General features: G+C 44.4%; 1 protein-coding gene across 1 annotated transcript in view; it reads left to right on the top strand.

Moving 5' to 3' along the window:
- LOC115198465 (phosphofurin acidic cluster sorting protein 1) overlaps nucleotides 1–15,017 on the top strand; it is a 52,594-nt gene that overhangs the window by 15,404 nt on the left and 22,173 nt on the right. Inside the window, exon 2 of the mRNA XM_029760426.1 lies at nucleotides 14,451–14,538. Within this exon, the coding sequence (XP_029616286.1) occupies nucleotides 14,451–14,538 (88 nt within the window). The remainder of the gene's footprint in view (nucleotides 1–14,450; nucleotides 14,539–15,017) is intronic.

The following is a 15,017-nucleotide window of genomic DNA, read 5'->3' as shown; positions in this document are numbered from 1 at the left end:
ACCTCTAGCTGCTGGACCTCTAGCTGCTGGGCCTCTAGCTGCTGGACCTCTAGCTGCTGGGCCTCTAGCTGCTGGGCCTCTAGCTGCTGGACCTCTAGCTGCTGGACCTCTAGCTGCTGGGCCTCTAGCTGCTGGACCTCTAGCTGCTGGACCTCTAGCTGCTGGACCTCTAGCTGCTGGACCTCTAGCTGCTGGGGCTCTAGCTGCTGGACCTCTAGCTGCTGGACCTCTAGCTGCTGGGCCTCTAGCTGCTGGGCCTCTAGCTGCTGGACCTCTAGCTGCTGGACCTCTAGCTGCTGGACCTCTAGCTGCTGGGCCTCTAGCTGCTGGGCCTCTAGCTGCTGGACCTCTAGCTGCTGGACCTCTAGCTGCTGGGCCTCTAGCTGCTGGACCTCTAGCTGCTGGACCTCTAGCTGCTGGGCCTCTAGCTGCTGGACCTCTAGCTGCTGGACCTCTAGCTGCTGGACCTCTAGCTGCTGGGCCTCTAGCTGCTGGACCTCTAGCTGCTGGGCCTCTAGCTGCTGGACCTCTAGCTGCTGGACCTCTAGCTGCTGGGCCTCTAGCTGCTGGACCTCTAGCTGCTGGGCCTCTACACACAGACACACAAAATGGAGAAGTGAAATGCCACAGAGGAAGAGAGACTGGCAGATCGGACGTCTTCATTTGGCGCCTAATCTCCCTTGGCGGACCGTGCTATAATGTCTCTCTTGTCACAGAATAGGACAGAATATAATAAAATATCCACGTCGAGATTACACCAAGCCCGTACACCAGCTGATTTAATGGGAGCAATAACCCATAAGGCACTTGTCGTGCATAGCGCCCCAAGCACTCTGTAAAAAAATATCATCAGAATAATGGTTTGAACGTCAGACAAGACGATTTAGGATGACACAGAGGAAGCTACTTTCCCCAGAATGACATTGGAGACTTTTCATCATATTATGACACAATATCACGATGGTTTTATTGAAGTGATGTCATTCTGCGTTTTGTCGATTACTCGACTTTTATTCGGGCTGTGGGTTAACCTTGTCAGGATCTGTGAACAGCGGTACGCTAGTACAGACAGAGGGGGGCAAACAGAAAGCCAGGCAGGCAGAACAGGAACAAGCACTCACTCGGCATTAAGTTTTCAGAAGCTTCGGGATCGTTTTAGGGGAACTGGGTGCGTTCGAGCAGATTTAAAAGGACCTCAAAATCAGTCACTGCTGGCAGGCTCAGCAGAGGCAGACAGGTCAACAGACAGAGAGACTGTAGACCGGCAGACGGACACTCAGATGAGCAGTATAATGAATGGACTCAGCAGTGTCTCTGTTAAAACTAATGAGAATCAGCTCTGATCGGATCAATACTGACTGACTGTGTTAAAAGCTGCTGTTCTCTCTCCATCTCTCACTCTTCATCTCGTTGTCTGTTTCCCATCTCTCTGTCTTTCTCCTCTGTGTCGGCCTCTCTCTCTCTCTCCATCTCTCTTTCTTTCCATATCTTTGTCTGTCTTTCTGTGGTTATCTTTCTCCCTGTATTTCTGTATCCCTCCCTCTGTCTCTCCTCCATCTCCCTCTCCATCTCGTTCTCCTTACTCTCTATCCTCTCTCTCTCTCAATCTCTCTCTCTTTCTCTCCGCTTTCTCTCCCATCTCGTTCTCCCCTCTCTCCGTTCTTTCCCACCTGTCTCTCTCTCCATCTACTTCTCCATCTCTCACTGGCGAACAGGGGCTAACAGCAGAGTCACAAGCCAGTCTGGGTGCAGCCAAGCGTACTCGCATACTGATCAGCACCGCTGTCATTATCTGCTTTGTGTGTGTAGAGTGTCTCTGTGTTCATTTATCGGCTTGCAGCGATCCATATGAAGCAGAGAGGAAGCAGACACTATCTTTCCATACAGTACCAGTCAAAGGTTTGGACACACCTACTCACTGCAGGGTTTTTCTTTATTTTTGACTATTTTCTACATTGTAGAATAATAGTGAAGACGTCACAACTGTGAAAGAACACGCATGGAATCATGTAGTAACCAAAAAAGTGTTAAACAAATCAAAATATAATTTATATTTGAGATTCTTCCAAGTAGTCACCCTTTGCCATGATGACAGCTTTGCACACTCTTGGCATTCTCTCAACCAGCTTCATGAGCTAGTCACATGGAATGCATTTCAATTAACAGGTGTGCTTTGTTAACCTTATTTATGGTATTTCTTTCCTTATTGCGTTTGAGCCAATCAGTTGTGTTGTGACAAGGTAGGGGTGGTATACAGAAGATAGCCCTATTTGGTAAAATACCATATTCCATATTATTGCAAGAACAGCTCAAATAAGCAAAGAGAAACGACAGTCCATCATTACTTTTAAGACATGAAGGTCAGTCAAGTGCAGTTGCAAAAACCATCACGTGCTATGATGAAACTGGCTCTCATGAGGTCTGCCACAGGAAAGGAAGACCCAGAGTTACCTCTGCTGCGGAAGATAAGTTCATTAGAGTTACCAGCCATCTGAAATTTCAGGCCAAATAAATGCTTCACAGAGTTCAAATAACAGACACATCTCAACATCAACTGTTCAGAGGAGACTGCGTGAATCAGGCCTTCATGGTCGAATTGCTGCAAAGAAAACACTACTAAAGGACACCAATAAGAAGAAGAGACTTACATGGGCCAAGGAACACGAGCAATGGACATTAGACCTGTGGAAATCTGTCCTTTGGTCTTGAGTTTAAATTTGAGATTTTTGGTTCCAAATTCTGTGTCTTTGTGAGACGCAGAGTAGGTGAACGGATGATCTCCCCGCATGTGTGGTTCCCACTGTGAAGCATGGAGGAGGACGTGTGTTGGTGGGGGGGTGCTTTGCTGGTGATACTGTATGTGAGTTATTTAGAATTCAAGACACACTTAACCAGCATGGCTACCACAGCATTCTGCAGCGATACGCCATCCCATCTGGTTTGCGCTTAATGGGACTATCATTTGTTTATCAACAGGAAAATTACACAACACACCTCCAGGCTGTGTAAGGGCTATTTGATCAAGAAGGAGAGTGATGCAGTGCTGCATCAGATGACCTGGCCTCCACAATCACTCAACCTCAACCCAATGAAATGGTTTGGGATGAGTTTTACCGCAGAGTGAAGGAAAAGCAGCCAACAAGTGCTCAGCATATGTGGGAAGTCCTTCAAGACTGTTGGAGAAGCATTCCAGGTGAAGCTGGTTGAGAGAATGCCAAGAGTGTGCAAAGCTGTCAAGGCAAAGGGTGGCTACTTACTTTGAAGAATATATCATTTGTTTAACACTTTTTTGGGTTACTTCATGATTCCATATGTGTTATTTCATAGTTTTGATGTCTTCACTATTATTCTACAATGTAGAAAATAGTAAAAATAAATTAAAACCCTTGAATGAGTAGTTGTGTCAACTTTCGACTGGTACTGTAAATCCTTCCATAGTTAGTCTGTTGTGTTTGACACAGCAGGTGTTAGACAAACATTGATAAGATCCCAATCGCCAGGGCCTGCCCATCTCCCCAGCCCACCTGCTGCTAGGCTAACCACTAACGCTGCTAATGCTACATCAGCAACATTTACTATGAGACATTTTCTAATACATTTTAGAGCATGTGTGTGTTATTGGTCAGCTATGAAGTGTTATGAATGCTTATAGTAGTAGAGTAGAATCTATGAATGCTCATAGGTGTGTTTATGAATGCTTACAAGCTAGTGTTATAATGTACGGATAGATCCCTAGTCCCTCTGGAGTCTGGCTGTTTGTGTGTCTGACTGCTGCTGTGAGACGCATGCTAATCACTAAAACCCTGCCAGCAGGGCGCAACACACACGCATGCACACACACGCGTGCACACACACACACACACACTCTCTCTAGAGCTGGATGATAAATTGCCTGAGTTGATACGATAAATAGAGCGATAAGTTTATAACTTTAATGTGCACCACAGTTACTCATTTTTTATTATCCTTTAAACTATTACTACTAGTGTGATGGTTGTTGCCATCATTCATCCCGTTAACAATCAACCATATTAGCAAACGTATTTCCTTTCAAACTTCAAATTTCTCTACTATTGGCCACTTGTCGTAATGAACGAGATCAGAAAACATCCTGTGATGGGTGATCAGTATGGTTGGTATCAATCATTTTTGGTTCATCTTTCCAGCTCTAACACACACACACACACACACACACACCTCTATCCTTGTTGGGACCTACAATTAATTTCCATTCAAAATCCTATTTACCATAACCCTAACTTCTAAACCTAACCAATTACCACCCTAATTGTCACCCTAAACCTAACCACTAAGCTTAAAATATCCTTTGTCCTCATGGGGATGTGGGAAAAGTCCCCACAAGGGAGAAGTTTTCTTATTTTACTGTCCTTTAAAATCCATTTAGGGATTTTAGGTCCCCACAAGGATAGAAGAACCAACCCACACACACACACACAGTATGCACGTAACAAATACACACATAATCCCAATTCCAGTCAGACCCACACACACACACTTACACACACACACACACACACACAGCTTCTCTGTCCTAGTTACAACAGACAGTGTGAAGCTCTATTACTAATCCCCGATACCTACTCGGTCGAAAATAACATAACCCGTTGATGAGTGACTGTGCTGGTTTCCCTCAACCCAGGGTTTCTGTTGAAATTTACCGAACCCAAATGCATTGGGCGTCCAACCACGGTGCTCAGAATGACAGAACTCAGATTATTAGATTATGGTAATTCATATTAACATAACATGGAAGTCCAGGATGCATCGATGTGCGGCGTCCTAATTTTGATGCGCACTCTGAAGATGTTAGAGTAACTGTCCACATTTACTTTTCCACCTCCAAAAAAGATGAACAACGAACAGCAAAATCACTAGCCTACGTCAATCTACTATCCCACATAGTAGAGCTATTCTATTGGTCAACATGTCGAGAAAGAATCCAAACAGATTCAGGACAGTTTGTGGGATGATCGATCCCAAATTCATACAACCGGTAAACCTAAACTACATAAATGTAAAAACATTGACCCAATGAGTCTGATGCAACACTATAGAACGTTTATCTTAAAATGTTGATAAACTATTGTTTCTTCACATTATAAGCCCAACAATGCGCACAAAGGCAGTAGGTTATGCACAAAGTTCGTTCCACAATGCAACTAGTGGGAAAACACCATTGTCAAAAGCGCACCGCACATGCAAGCGACAGAGATGAAAATATCCGTTAGAATTTTTAGAGAGGAGAGGTCTAATATGCAATAATTACCATGGGTTGCTACTATGACAAGGATTGTGCCTTTGGCTACTGGACAATGAAATAAAGTTTATATAAAATAATTGCTTCCACGGATATGGTCGGATTTTGGCTAGGCTACTTTGAAGCAAGGTTCGACATGCCTCATAATGTGAAGTAAAACTTTCAGGCTTCAAACAATTAAGTATATGTTTTCAAAATGCATACTGCCTCCAGCGCATTGCAAAGTGAACAAGATGGCGCCGGAGAACAAGGTTGACGTTTTATGTATTCCTAATCAGTGTTTTTTTTGTTTGTTTTTTGCATTGTTTGTAACTTATTTTTTTTACTTTGTACATATTGTTGCTGCTACCGTCTCTTATGACCAAAAATAACTTCTGGGTATCAGAACTGCAATTACTCACCGGGGACTGGCAGAATCCTTTTTTACCTTTAACGAGTCCGGAGAGCCCGACGTGAATGATATACTGCTTTCCTGGGAACAGGCCCAGATCCCCATCATTTGCGTAAAGTGAAGGTGGAGAAAAAGGGGCCAGAGGGCGGGCTGCCTTCTGAGAATTCGTAGGCGATCGAATAAACCCCCACTTCCTTCCATTCTGCTAGCAAGCCTGCAATCTTTGGAAAATAAAATTGATGACCTACGCAGAAGATTAAACTACCAACGAGACATTAAAAACTGTGATATCTTATGCTTTACGGAGTCGTGGCTGAGCGACAACATTATCAACATACAGCTGGATGGCTATACGCTGTATCGAGAGGAGAGAACTGCGGCGTCTGGTAAGACAAGGGGAGACGGACTATGTATTTTTGTAAATAACAGCTGGTGCACGATATCTACGGAAGTCTTGAGGTTTTGTTCAACTGAGGTAGAGTATCTCATGATAAGCTGTAGACCACACTATCGACCTAGAGAGTTTTCATCTGTATTTTTCATAGCCGTCTACATACCAACACAGACTGATGCTGGCACTAAGACTGCGCCGAATGAGCTGTCTATGAACAGTCTATGACCAGGGTGGCTGTAGTCTTTGACCATTTTTAGGGCCTTCCTCTGACACAGCCTGTTATAGAGGTCCTGGATGGCAGGAAACTTGGCCTCAGTGATGTACTGGGCCGTTCGCACTACCCTCTGTAGTGCCTTGCGGTCGGAGGCCAAGCAGTTGCCATACCAGGCAGTGATGCAACCAGTCAGGATGCTCTCGATAGTGCAGCTGTAGAACCTTTTGAGGATCTGAGGACCCATGCCAAATCTTTTCAGTCTCCTGAGGGGAATAGGTTTTGTCGTGCCCGCTTCACGACTGTCATGGTGTGCTTGGACCATGTTAGTTTGTTGGTGATGTGGACACCAAGGAACTTAAAGTTCTCAACCTGCTCCACTGCAGCCCCGTCGATGAGAATGAGGGCGTGCTCTGTCCTCTTTTTCCTATAGTCTTTTGTCTTGATCACGTTGAGGGAGAGGTTGTTGTCCTGGCACCACACGGTCAGGTCTCTGACCTCCTCCCTATAGGCTGTCTGGTCGTTGTCGGTAATCAGGCCTACCACTGTTGCGTCATCAGCAAACTTAATGATGGTGTTGGAGTCGTGCCTGGCCGTGCAGTCATGAGTGAACAGGGAGTACAGGAGGGGACTGAGCACGCACCCCTGAAGGGCCCCTGTGTTGAGGATCAGTGTGGGGGATGTGTTGTTACCTACCCTTACCACCTGGGGGCGGCCTGTCAGGAAGTCCAGGATCCAGTTGCGGAGGGAGGTGTTACACCCTACTACTCTGTTGTTATCATCTATGCATAGTCACTTTAATAACTCAACCTACGTGTGCATATTACCTCGACTAACCGGTGCCCACGCACATTGACTCTGTACCGATACCCCCCTGTATATAGTCTCGCTATTGTTATCTTACTGCTGCTCTTTAATTACTTGTTACTTTTAATTCTTATAGTTATATGTATTTTTTTTAATATATATTTTTTTAAACTCCAATGTTGGTTAGGGGCTCGTAAGTAAGCATTTCACTGTAAGGTTTACACCTGTTGTGTTCGGCGCATGTGACGAATAAAATTTGATTTCTGTTGCCTATGGATTTGCTGTTTGAGATGCTGTAGCAGCAGCTCACGCGCTGTCTGACAGATTTTACGCTCAATGGCTCTGTATCTGTATGCTGTACGCATGATAAATAAGATGCATAACGAATGTACTGTCCACACTCGCACAATTAAAAAGCATTATTCCGCAATGGGATTTATTATTCTTCTCCTGGACAATTGGCCGGTGCCAATTTTATTTATCGGCTTTAAAAAATAAATGGGCCAAAAGCCGTCTATTCCCGGCCAACGGAAACACCATCTCAACCATAATATAACCAATGATGACAGTTTCTCTCTGTTCGACTGTACATCTAGCGAAGATGGCCCCTGTTTCTGTTTGTCCACAACACGACCAACCGGGTCGAAATCGGAATTGCAACACAACCAGTGACGACGTCTTTGTCTCAACTGAGCTCATCTGCTTTTCATTTGACGAATCCCAGAATACATGAGAATTCAGTTGGGAATGTACTGTACTTGTACTAAATATGTAATCTGTTGTGTCCTTACAGGAAAACACTACATTGTGGTTATGCCGAGGGTTTGTACAGTTGTCTTAACAACAACAACAACATAGACATTCATCTCCAGAGTGTGTCTCCCTTGATAGTCATTGGTCACTCTACACTCCAACAGTTCTATTTTAACACTGTCAGTTTCCCTTTGAAATGGCTCAGAACCAGGGCTATATAAATACTTTGTTTTAATGTCCTCCACCCTCCTTCCGCTCTCCCCCTCCTCCTCCCTCCCTCTTCCTCCTCCTTTCTCTTATCTCCCTCCTTCCCTCCCTCATGCCGATTGAAGGAGCCTTTCTGTAAGATGTGTGTGAAGGATTGAAGGCTGGTGGGGAGAACCGATAAATTAAATCCTCACATGGTGCCCTTTTGATATTTGAACCCCCCCCCTCAAGAGGCTTTTGGGTAAGCTCTACCCCTTTGGGGGGCCACACCAAAGGAACCAGGCATCGGTACACCAGCACACGACCACGAGTCAGAGTTGAGAGGTCAGAAATTGGTGCGTCTGAGGTAGAGGTTGACCGATTTATGACTTTTCACCGCCGATACCGATTATTGGAGGATCAACAAAAAAGCCGATACCGATTAATCGGATCATTTAAAAAAATATATATATATGATAATTACAACAATACTGAATGAACACTTATTTTACCTTAATATAATACATAAATAAAATCAATTTAGTCTCAATTAAATAATGAAACATGTTCAATTTGGTTTAAATAATGCAAAAACAGTGTTGGAGAAGAAAGTAAAAGTGCAATATGTGCCATGTAAAAAAGCTAACGTTTAAGTTCCTTGCTCAGAACATGAGAACATATGAAAGCTGGTGATTCCTTTTAAAACATCTTCAATATTCCCAGTTAAGAAGTTTTAGGTTGTAGTTATTATAGGACTATTTCTCACTATATCATTTGTATTTCATATACCTTTGACTATTGGATGTTGTTATAGGCACTATAGTATTGCCAGCCTAATCTCGGGAATTGATAGGCTTGAAGTCATAAGCAGCGCTGTGCTTCAAGCATTGCGAAGAGCTGCTGGCAAACGCAGGAAAGTGCTGTTTGAATGAATGCTTACGAGCCTGCTGCTGCCTACCACCGCTCAGTCAGACTGCTCTATCAAATCATAGACTTAATTATAATATAATAAACACACAGAAATACGAGCCTTAGGTCATTAATATGGTCAAATCAGGAAACGATCATTTCGAAAACAAAACGTTTATTCATTCAGTGAAATACGGAACCGTTCCGCAGTCTATCGAACGGGTGGCATCCATAAGTCTAAATATTCCTGTTACATTGCACAACCTTCATTGTTATGTCATAATTATGTACAATTCTGGCAAATGAATTACGGTCTTTTATAGGAAGAAATGGTCTTCACGCAGTTCGCAACGAGTCAGGCGGCCCAAACTGTTGCATATTCCCTGACTCTGCTTGCACTGAATGCAAGAGAAGTGACACAATTTCCCAAGTTAATATTGCCTGCTAACATGAATTTCTTTTAACTAAATATGCAGGTTTAAAAAAATATACTTGTGTATTGATTTTAAGAAAGGCATTGATGTTTATGGTTAGGTACGTTGGTGCAACGATTGTGCTTTTTCACCCGTTTGGCGAAGTAGGCTGTGATTCGATGATAAATTAACAGGCACCGCATTGATTATATGCAACGCAGGACAAGCTAGATAAACTAGTAATATCATCAACCATGTGTAGTTAACTAGTGATTATGTTAAGATTGATTGTTTTTTATAAGATAAGTTTAATGCTAGCTAGCAACTTACGCGAGTGCAGCACGGAGCCAAGGTAACAGTTGGTCAGCCTTCCACGCAGTCCCCTCGTGGATTGCAATGTAATCGGCCGTAATCGGCGTCCAAAAATGCCGATTACAGATTGTTATGAAAACTTGAAATCGGCCCTAATTAATCGGCCATGCTGATTTATCGGTCGACCTCTAGTCTGAGGGTAGTAGAAGAGTTTGAAGCCTGAGTGTAACAATACATCCATACTGTATAAAGGGAATAGGTTACCATTTTGGACTGAGAGTATTAAGTGACTCTGGACAGGTGACAAATAACTAGACACTCTATAGAAGGCTGGCTTGCCGCCAGACAGACAGACAGACAGACAGACAGACAGACACGCAGTGATGTTTGTTATGAATCCGCTGGTTGGAAGCAGTGTGTGTGTGTTTGTGCAGTTGATTAGTCTTTTCTGTCCTTGGTATAGAATAGCTGTGTGTGTGAGAGTGCCTGGTAGTAATGAGGTGTGTGTGTGTGTGTGAGAGAGAGAGAGAGAATGTCAAAGAAGAGCTGGAGGGGAGAGGGAATGTGTTAAAGGGGGGGACTCTTAACTCTTACTGACAATGACTCTCCCTGCCTTACTACTAATCACCGAACCACTACCTAGGAGAAACGGGGAGGGAGAGGGGAGGCTTCCTGAAGGTCAAATTGAGAAACTGCCCAAGAGGGAAGTTGAAAGGTGGGGAGGTGCGGAGGTGCGTATCATGTGTCTTGGACGCAGCTTGCTTGTATGACACAGCAAGGTTACAAGTCCCATGATGGTCTCTGTTACCAAGGGAACCATATTGCAACTGCTTCTTAAAGCTGCAGTCAGGTATTTAAATCCCCTCCAACAGCCTGGTGGGTAATATCACAGTTTCGTCCCATATTCATTCCTCTCTACTAGAAGCCACGGCGGGGAATGTATGCAAAGGCTTTGTATCGTAGTTTGGCAAGCACCGTTTCACTCCTGACACACTCTCACGCCCTGACCTTAGAGAGCCGTGTTATTTCTCTATTTGGTTAGGTCAGGGTGTGGGGTGGGCATTCTATGTCATGTATTTCTTTGTTTTGGCCGAGTATGGTTCCTAATCAGAGGCAGCTGTTCTATCGTTGTCTCTGATTGGGAATCATACTCAGGCAGACTTTTCCCCACCTGTGTTTGTGGGTAGTTTTCTTTTTGGTATTTTGTACCTGACGGAACTGTGGGCTTTTCGCTTTGTTATTTTTGTTCGTGTGTTTTCTTTGTTTAGTAAATCATGAGCACTTACCACGCTGCGCTTTGGTCCACTTCTTCCGACGAACGCCGTTACACACACTCACACAGATTGGTACCATTTTATGACAGACACGGATTCTCTGTGTTTTACAAGTCTGTCTGACCCTTGTGTAGAGAGAGTGAGAGAGAGCATGAAAAAGCGAGAGGAAGGTAGAGAGACAGCGAGAGATGGGGGAGAGAGGCACAGAGAGCGAGAGACAGACCATTGTAAATATAACCCATATGTTTATTTATTTTCCCTTTTGTACTTTTAACTATTTGCCCATCGTTACAACACTGTATATAGACATAATATGACATTTGAAATGTCCTTATTCTTTTGGAACTTCTGTGAGTGTAATGTTTACTGTTAATTTTTATTGTTTATTTCACTTTTTGTTTATCTATTTCATTTGCTCTGGCAATATTAACATATGTTTCCCATGCAAATAAAGCCCTTGAATTGAATTGTGAGAGACCAAGAGAGGGGGGAGAGAGGGAGAGAGACAGAGTTTTTAGCTGGGGTTTGTGATAGCAGTGAGTAATGTCTCTGTAAGGTAGAGGCCTCCATAATGAGACAGGCAGTCAATGAGACAGGCAGTCAATGAGACAGGCAGTCAATGAGACAGGCAGTCAATGAGACAGGCAGTCAATGAGAGAGGTAGACATTATCTCAGCCTAGCAACAGAGCAGGAGGGAGCTGTGGTAGTAAAGGTTACTGGGCCTGTATTCACAAAGTAACTCCGAGTAGGAGTGCTGATCTGGGATCAGTTTAGCCTTTTTAATTCATAAATGAATAAGATTATACGGACAGAGAGGACCTGATCCGAGATCAGCATTCCTACTGTACTCAGAGACACTTTGCGAATACGGTCAGGCACTGGACAGTCAGGCAGACTTGCTCTCCATTCAAGAAACTTTATTATGAATTTGGCTTACGAATGTTTATTTGTTTCGGATGGTCTCTTCTAAAAATGTAGGTGTTGGAGGTACTTTATATTCGTAATTAATGGAAATGTTTCATGATACTCCTAAAGTGATTATGAATATTCACAGTATGTAACACATTCCTGTCTGGAAATATGGACTTGTAATTAAAATAAAACAATTAACAGGTAGGATCATGTCCTCGACGACCTACCTTGTCATCCTTAATCCATCATCACGTTTCTTTTAATAAAAGTGAAATAAATACTTTAACACACGGATCATCAACTTTCAGCACAATGAACGTCTGGCGTTAAGGTCTGGATCATGTTTTTTTACTCAGACATTTCTCTCTTCTGGAATTTCCGTGGTTAACCCTAACCTCCTGTCCATATCAGCATTACTACCTCACTAATGGAAGGCCCCAGCCCTTCTGTAACCAGTTCCCAAATCCACCCAAGACCATTTATGACCAGTCTCATATACCGGGGTATTTCGAAATACCAACGGTATGATTTTCAATACGCCACTGCTTATAACTATACAGTAAGTTAAGTATAACTATAAGAAATCTAAGATGTGTAATTCTATCCAGCTCAGGGCTCCAGCTATACATTTGGTTTGTTAACTTGTTAGCTAAGTGGCTAGATGTCAAGATCAAGCTTCTTGGTTACTGCAGAGATATTCACTCCCCTTCTGGATCAAGATCCCTTTTGCCTAAATAGTTTTGTGTGTAAAAAAATAAATAGTGCCCCCTGTGTGCACTTCCGGTAATTCCGTATATCCCGGTATGGTACAGAAACGGTATGAAAATCTGGATACCGCCCTACCCCTTACCCCCCAAGGGGCTAGTTTTACCCCTTACCCCCCAAGGGGCTAGTTTTACCCCTTACCCCCCAAGGTGCTAGTTTTACCCCTTACCCCCCAAGGGGCTAGTTTTACCCCTTACCTCCCAAGGGGCTAGTTTTACCCCTTACCCCCCAAGGGGCTAGTTTTACCCCTTACCCCCCAAGGTGCTAGTTTTACCCCTTACCCCCCAAGGGGCTAGTTTTACCCCTTACCCCCCAAGGGGCTAGTTTTACCCCTTACCCCCCAAGGGGCTAGTTTTACCCCTTACCCCCCAAGGGGCTAGTTTTACCCCTTACCCCCCAAGGTGCTAGTTTTACCCCTTACCCCCCAAGGTGCTAGTTTTATCCCTTACCTCCCAAGGGGCTAGTTTTACCCCTTACCTCCAAGGGGCTAGTTTTACCCCTTACCTCCCAAGGGGCTAGTTTTACCCCTTACCTCCCAAGGGGCTAGTTTTACCCCTTACCCCCCCCCCCCCCCAAAGGGGCTGGTTTTACCAGATCTGAATGGTTTGCATGTTTTCCACCTAACCTATCAGAGGGCAAGTTGTAGTCTTGAAAAGCCGACCCTAGGCATCAGTGACTAGGGCCTGGTTTCAATGATGGACTCTTTTGGCATAGAGGAACTACGTCCCTGCCTAAGTCACTACTTTATCAGCTTGAATAAAATACAATATGGTAGCTAGAGGTTATATGCAGGTCAGAGGTTATTTTTAATGAGTGCATTTCACAAGTGGCTTAAAAATATATATACCTTTATTTAACTAGTCAGTTAAGAATAAATTCTTATTTACAATGACGGCCCAGGGGCAGAACGACAGGCTTTTACCTTGTCAGCTCGGGGATTCGATCCAGCAACCTTTCGGTTACTGGCCCAACGCTCTAACCACTAGGCTACCCACCGCCCCAGGTTGTGTTAACTACCTTCACTTAAACCACTGCAAAGTTTTTGCCTGCAAACTTTGGCTTTGAACTGGGCCGTTGTAGCAAGTCTGCTTGGTGATTTTTTTTTTAGAATTGTCTGAAGAGGACCCACCCCAGAACAGTTTTTTTCCCCCCGTTATCAAACTTGCCAAAAGAGTCCGTCATTGAAACCTAGTCCCTGTCGCCTAGGGTCTGAGTTTACAAGACTAGGCAAGTTCAAGCTAGTATTACCACATTATCCAATCCTGATTTTATATCTGGCTTAATGTGACTAGAGGTTACGGGTTAGGGCCTGAGGGTTGGTTTGGAATGGAGCCGATGTTGCTGTCTGTCCTGTCCACTAACTAGTTCTTTACGGCAGCCGTTACCCTGCTGTGTCCAGACCACATTAGCAGAGCAGCGATTTAGCCCTGCTTGTCTGTCTCGATCATCTCTATCTCTCGATCATCTCTCTTTTCCTCCCCCTGCCCCACTCCCGTCCCCTCTCCCTCCCTACATCTCTCTGCCCAGGCCTATTTTAGTTTGCGTTGTGTCTGAGGCCCCAGACGTGAATAATTCAACACACTGACCTTCTGGTTGGACTGTTCTGTTGGTGGGAGGGGGCGGGGTTGGGGTGGGGGAGGTCTCGTCTCCATTTTCAGTCTTTAACGTAATACTTTGGAAGCAGCCACAATGTGTCATTACCATGACGCTTAATCAAACGTTGAGGTTGTGTAATGTGGTTTTGTGTACGGTACCTTCCTTGTAGTGACCGTGTGTTCTCGAATAACCTACATTGACTGCGGTGCATTTTGCTCTGTCTCTCTCTCTCTCCTGTCTTCTTCCAGGCTGTTCAACCTGACCCTGAAAAAGCTGATCATGTTGAAGGAGCTGGACAAAGACCTGACGTCTGTGGTCATCGCTGTCAAACTACAGGTACTGCCTGACCCGAGATCACTATAATGCTGTTTCATTGAATTCTACCCATCCCCCCCCCCCACACTTCTTCTCTTCTATTCAATGCCCAGCATTCCTCAATTCCATCTCTCCCTCCTCTACTCTCCATCACTAGTCTCTTGTTCTTTTCTTCTTATACTCTGTCCTCCCCTCTCACTCCCCTGTTCTCCCTTTTTCCATCCTTTTCCCCCTCTCATCCATCCATCCACCCCGTCTGTCTCTGTTGATTAAAGGCTGATTGTTTGGACTCTGTGGTACGTCAATGATCATCTTTAACCAGATTTATCCTCCCTCCATCCCTCCTCAACCTCTTTTTTCCCCCACTATTCATGATCTACTATCCCTGTCTCTCTCCCTCCCTGTCTCTCTCTCTCTCCCTCCCTGTCTCTCTCTCTCTCCCTCCCTGTCTCTCTCTCTCTCTCTCTCTCTCTCTCTCTCTCTCTCTCTCTCTCTCTCTC

This window comes from Salmo trutta, chromosome 8 (genome assembly GCF_901001165.1).
Source record: "Salmo trutta chromosome 8, fSalTru1.1, whole genome shotgun sequence".
Classification (NCBI taxonomy): Eukaryota; Metazoa; Chordata; class Actinopteri; order Salmoniformes; family Salmonidae; genus Salmo; species Salmo trutta.
The sequence above is the reverse complement of the archived record's forward strand: the minus strand, read 5'-3'. Positions and strand labels throughout refer to the sequence as shown.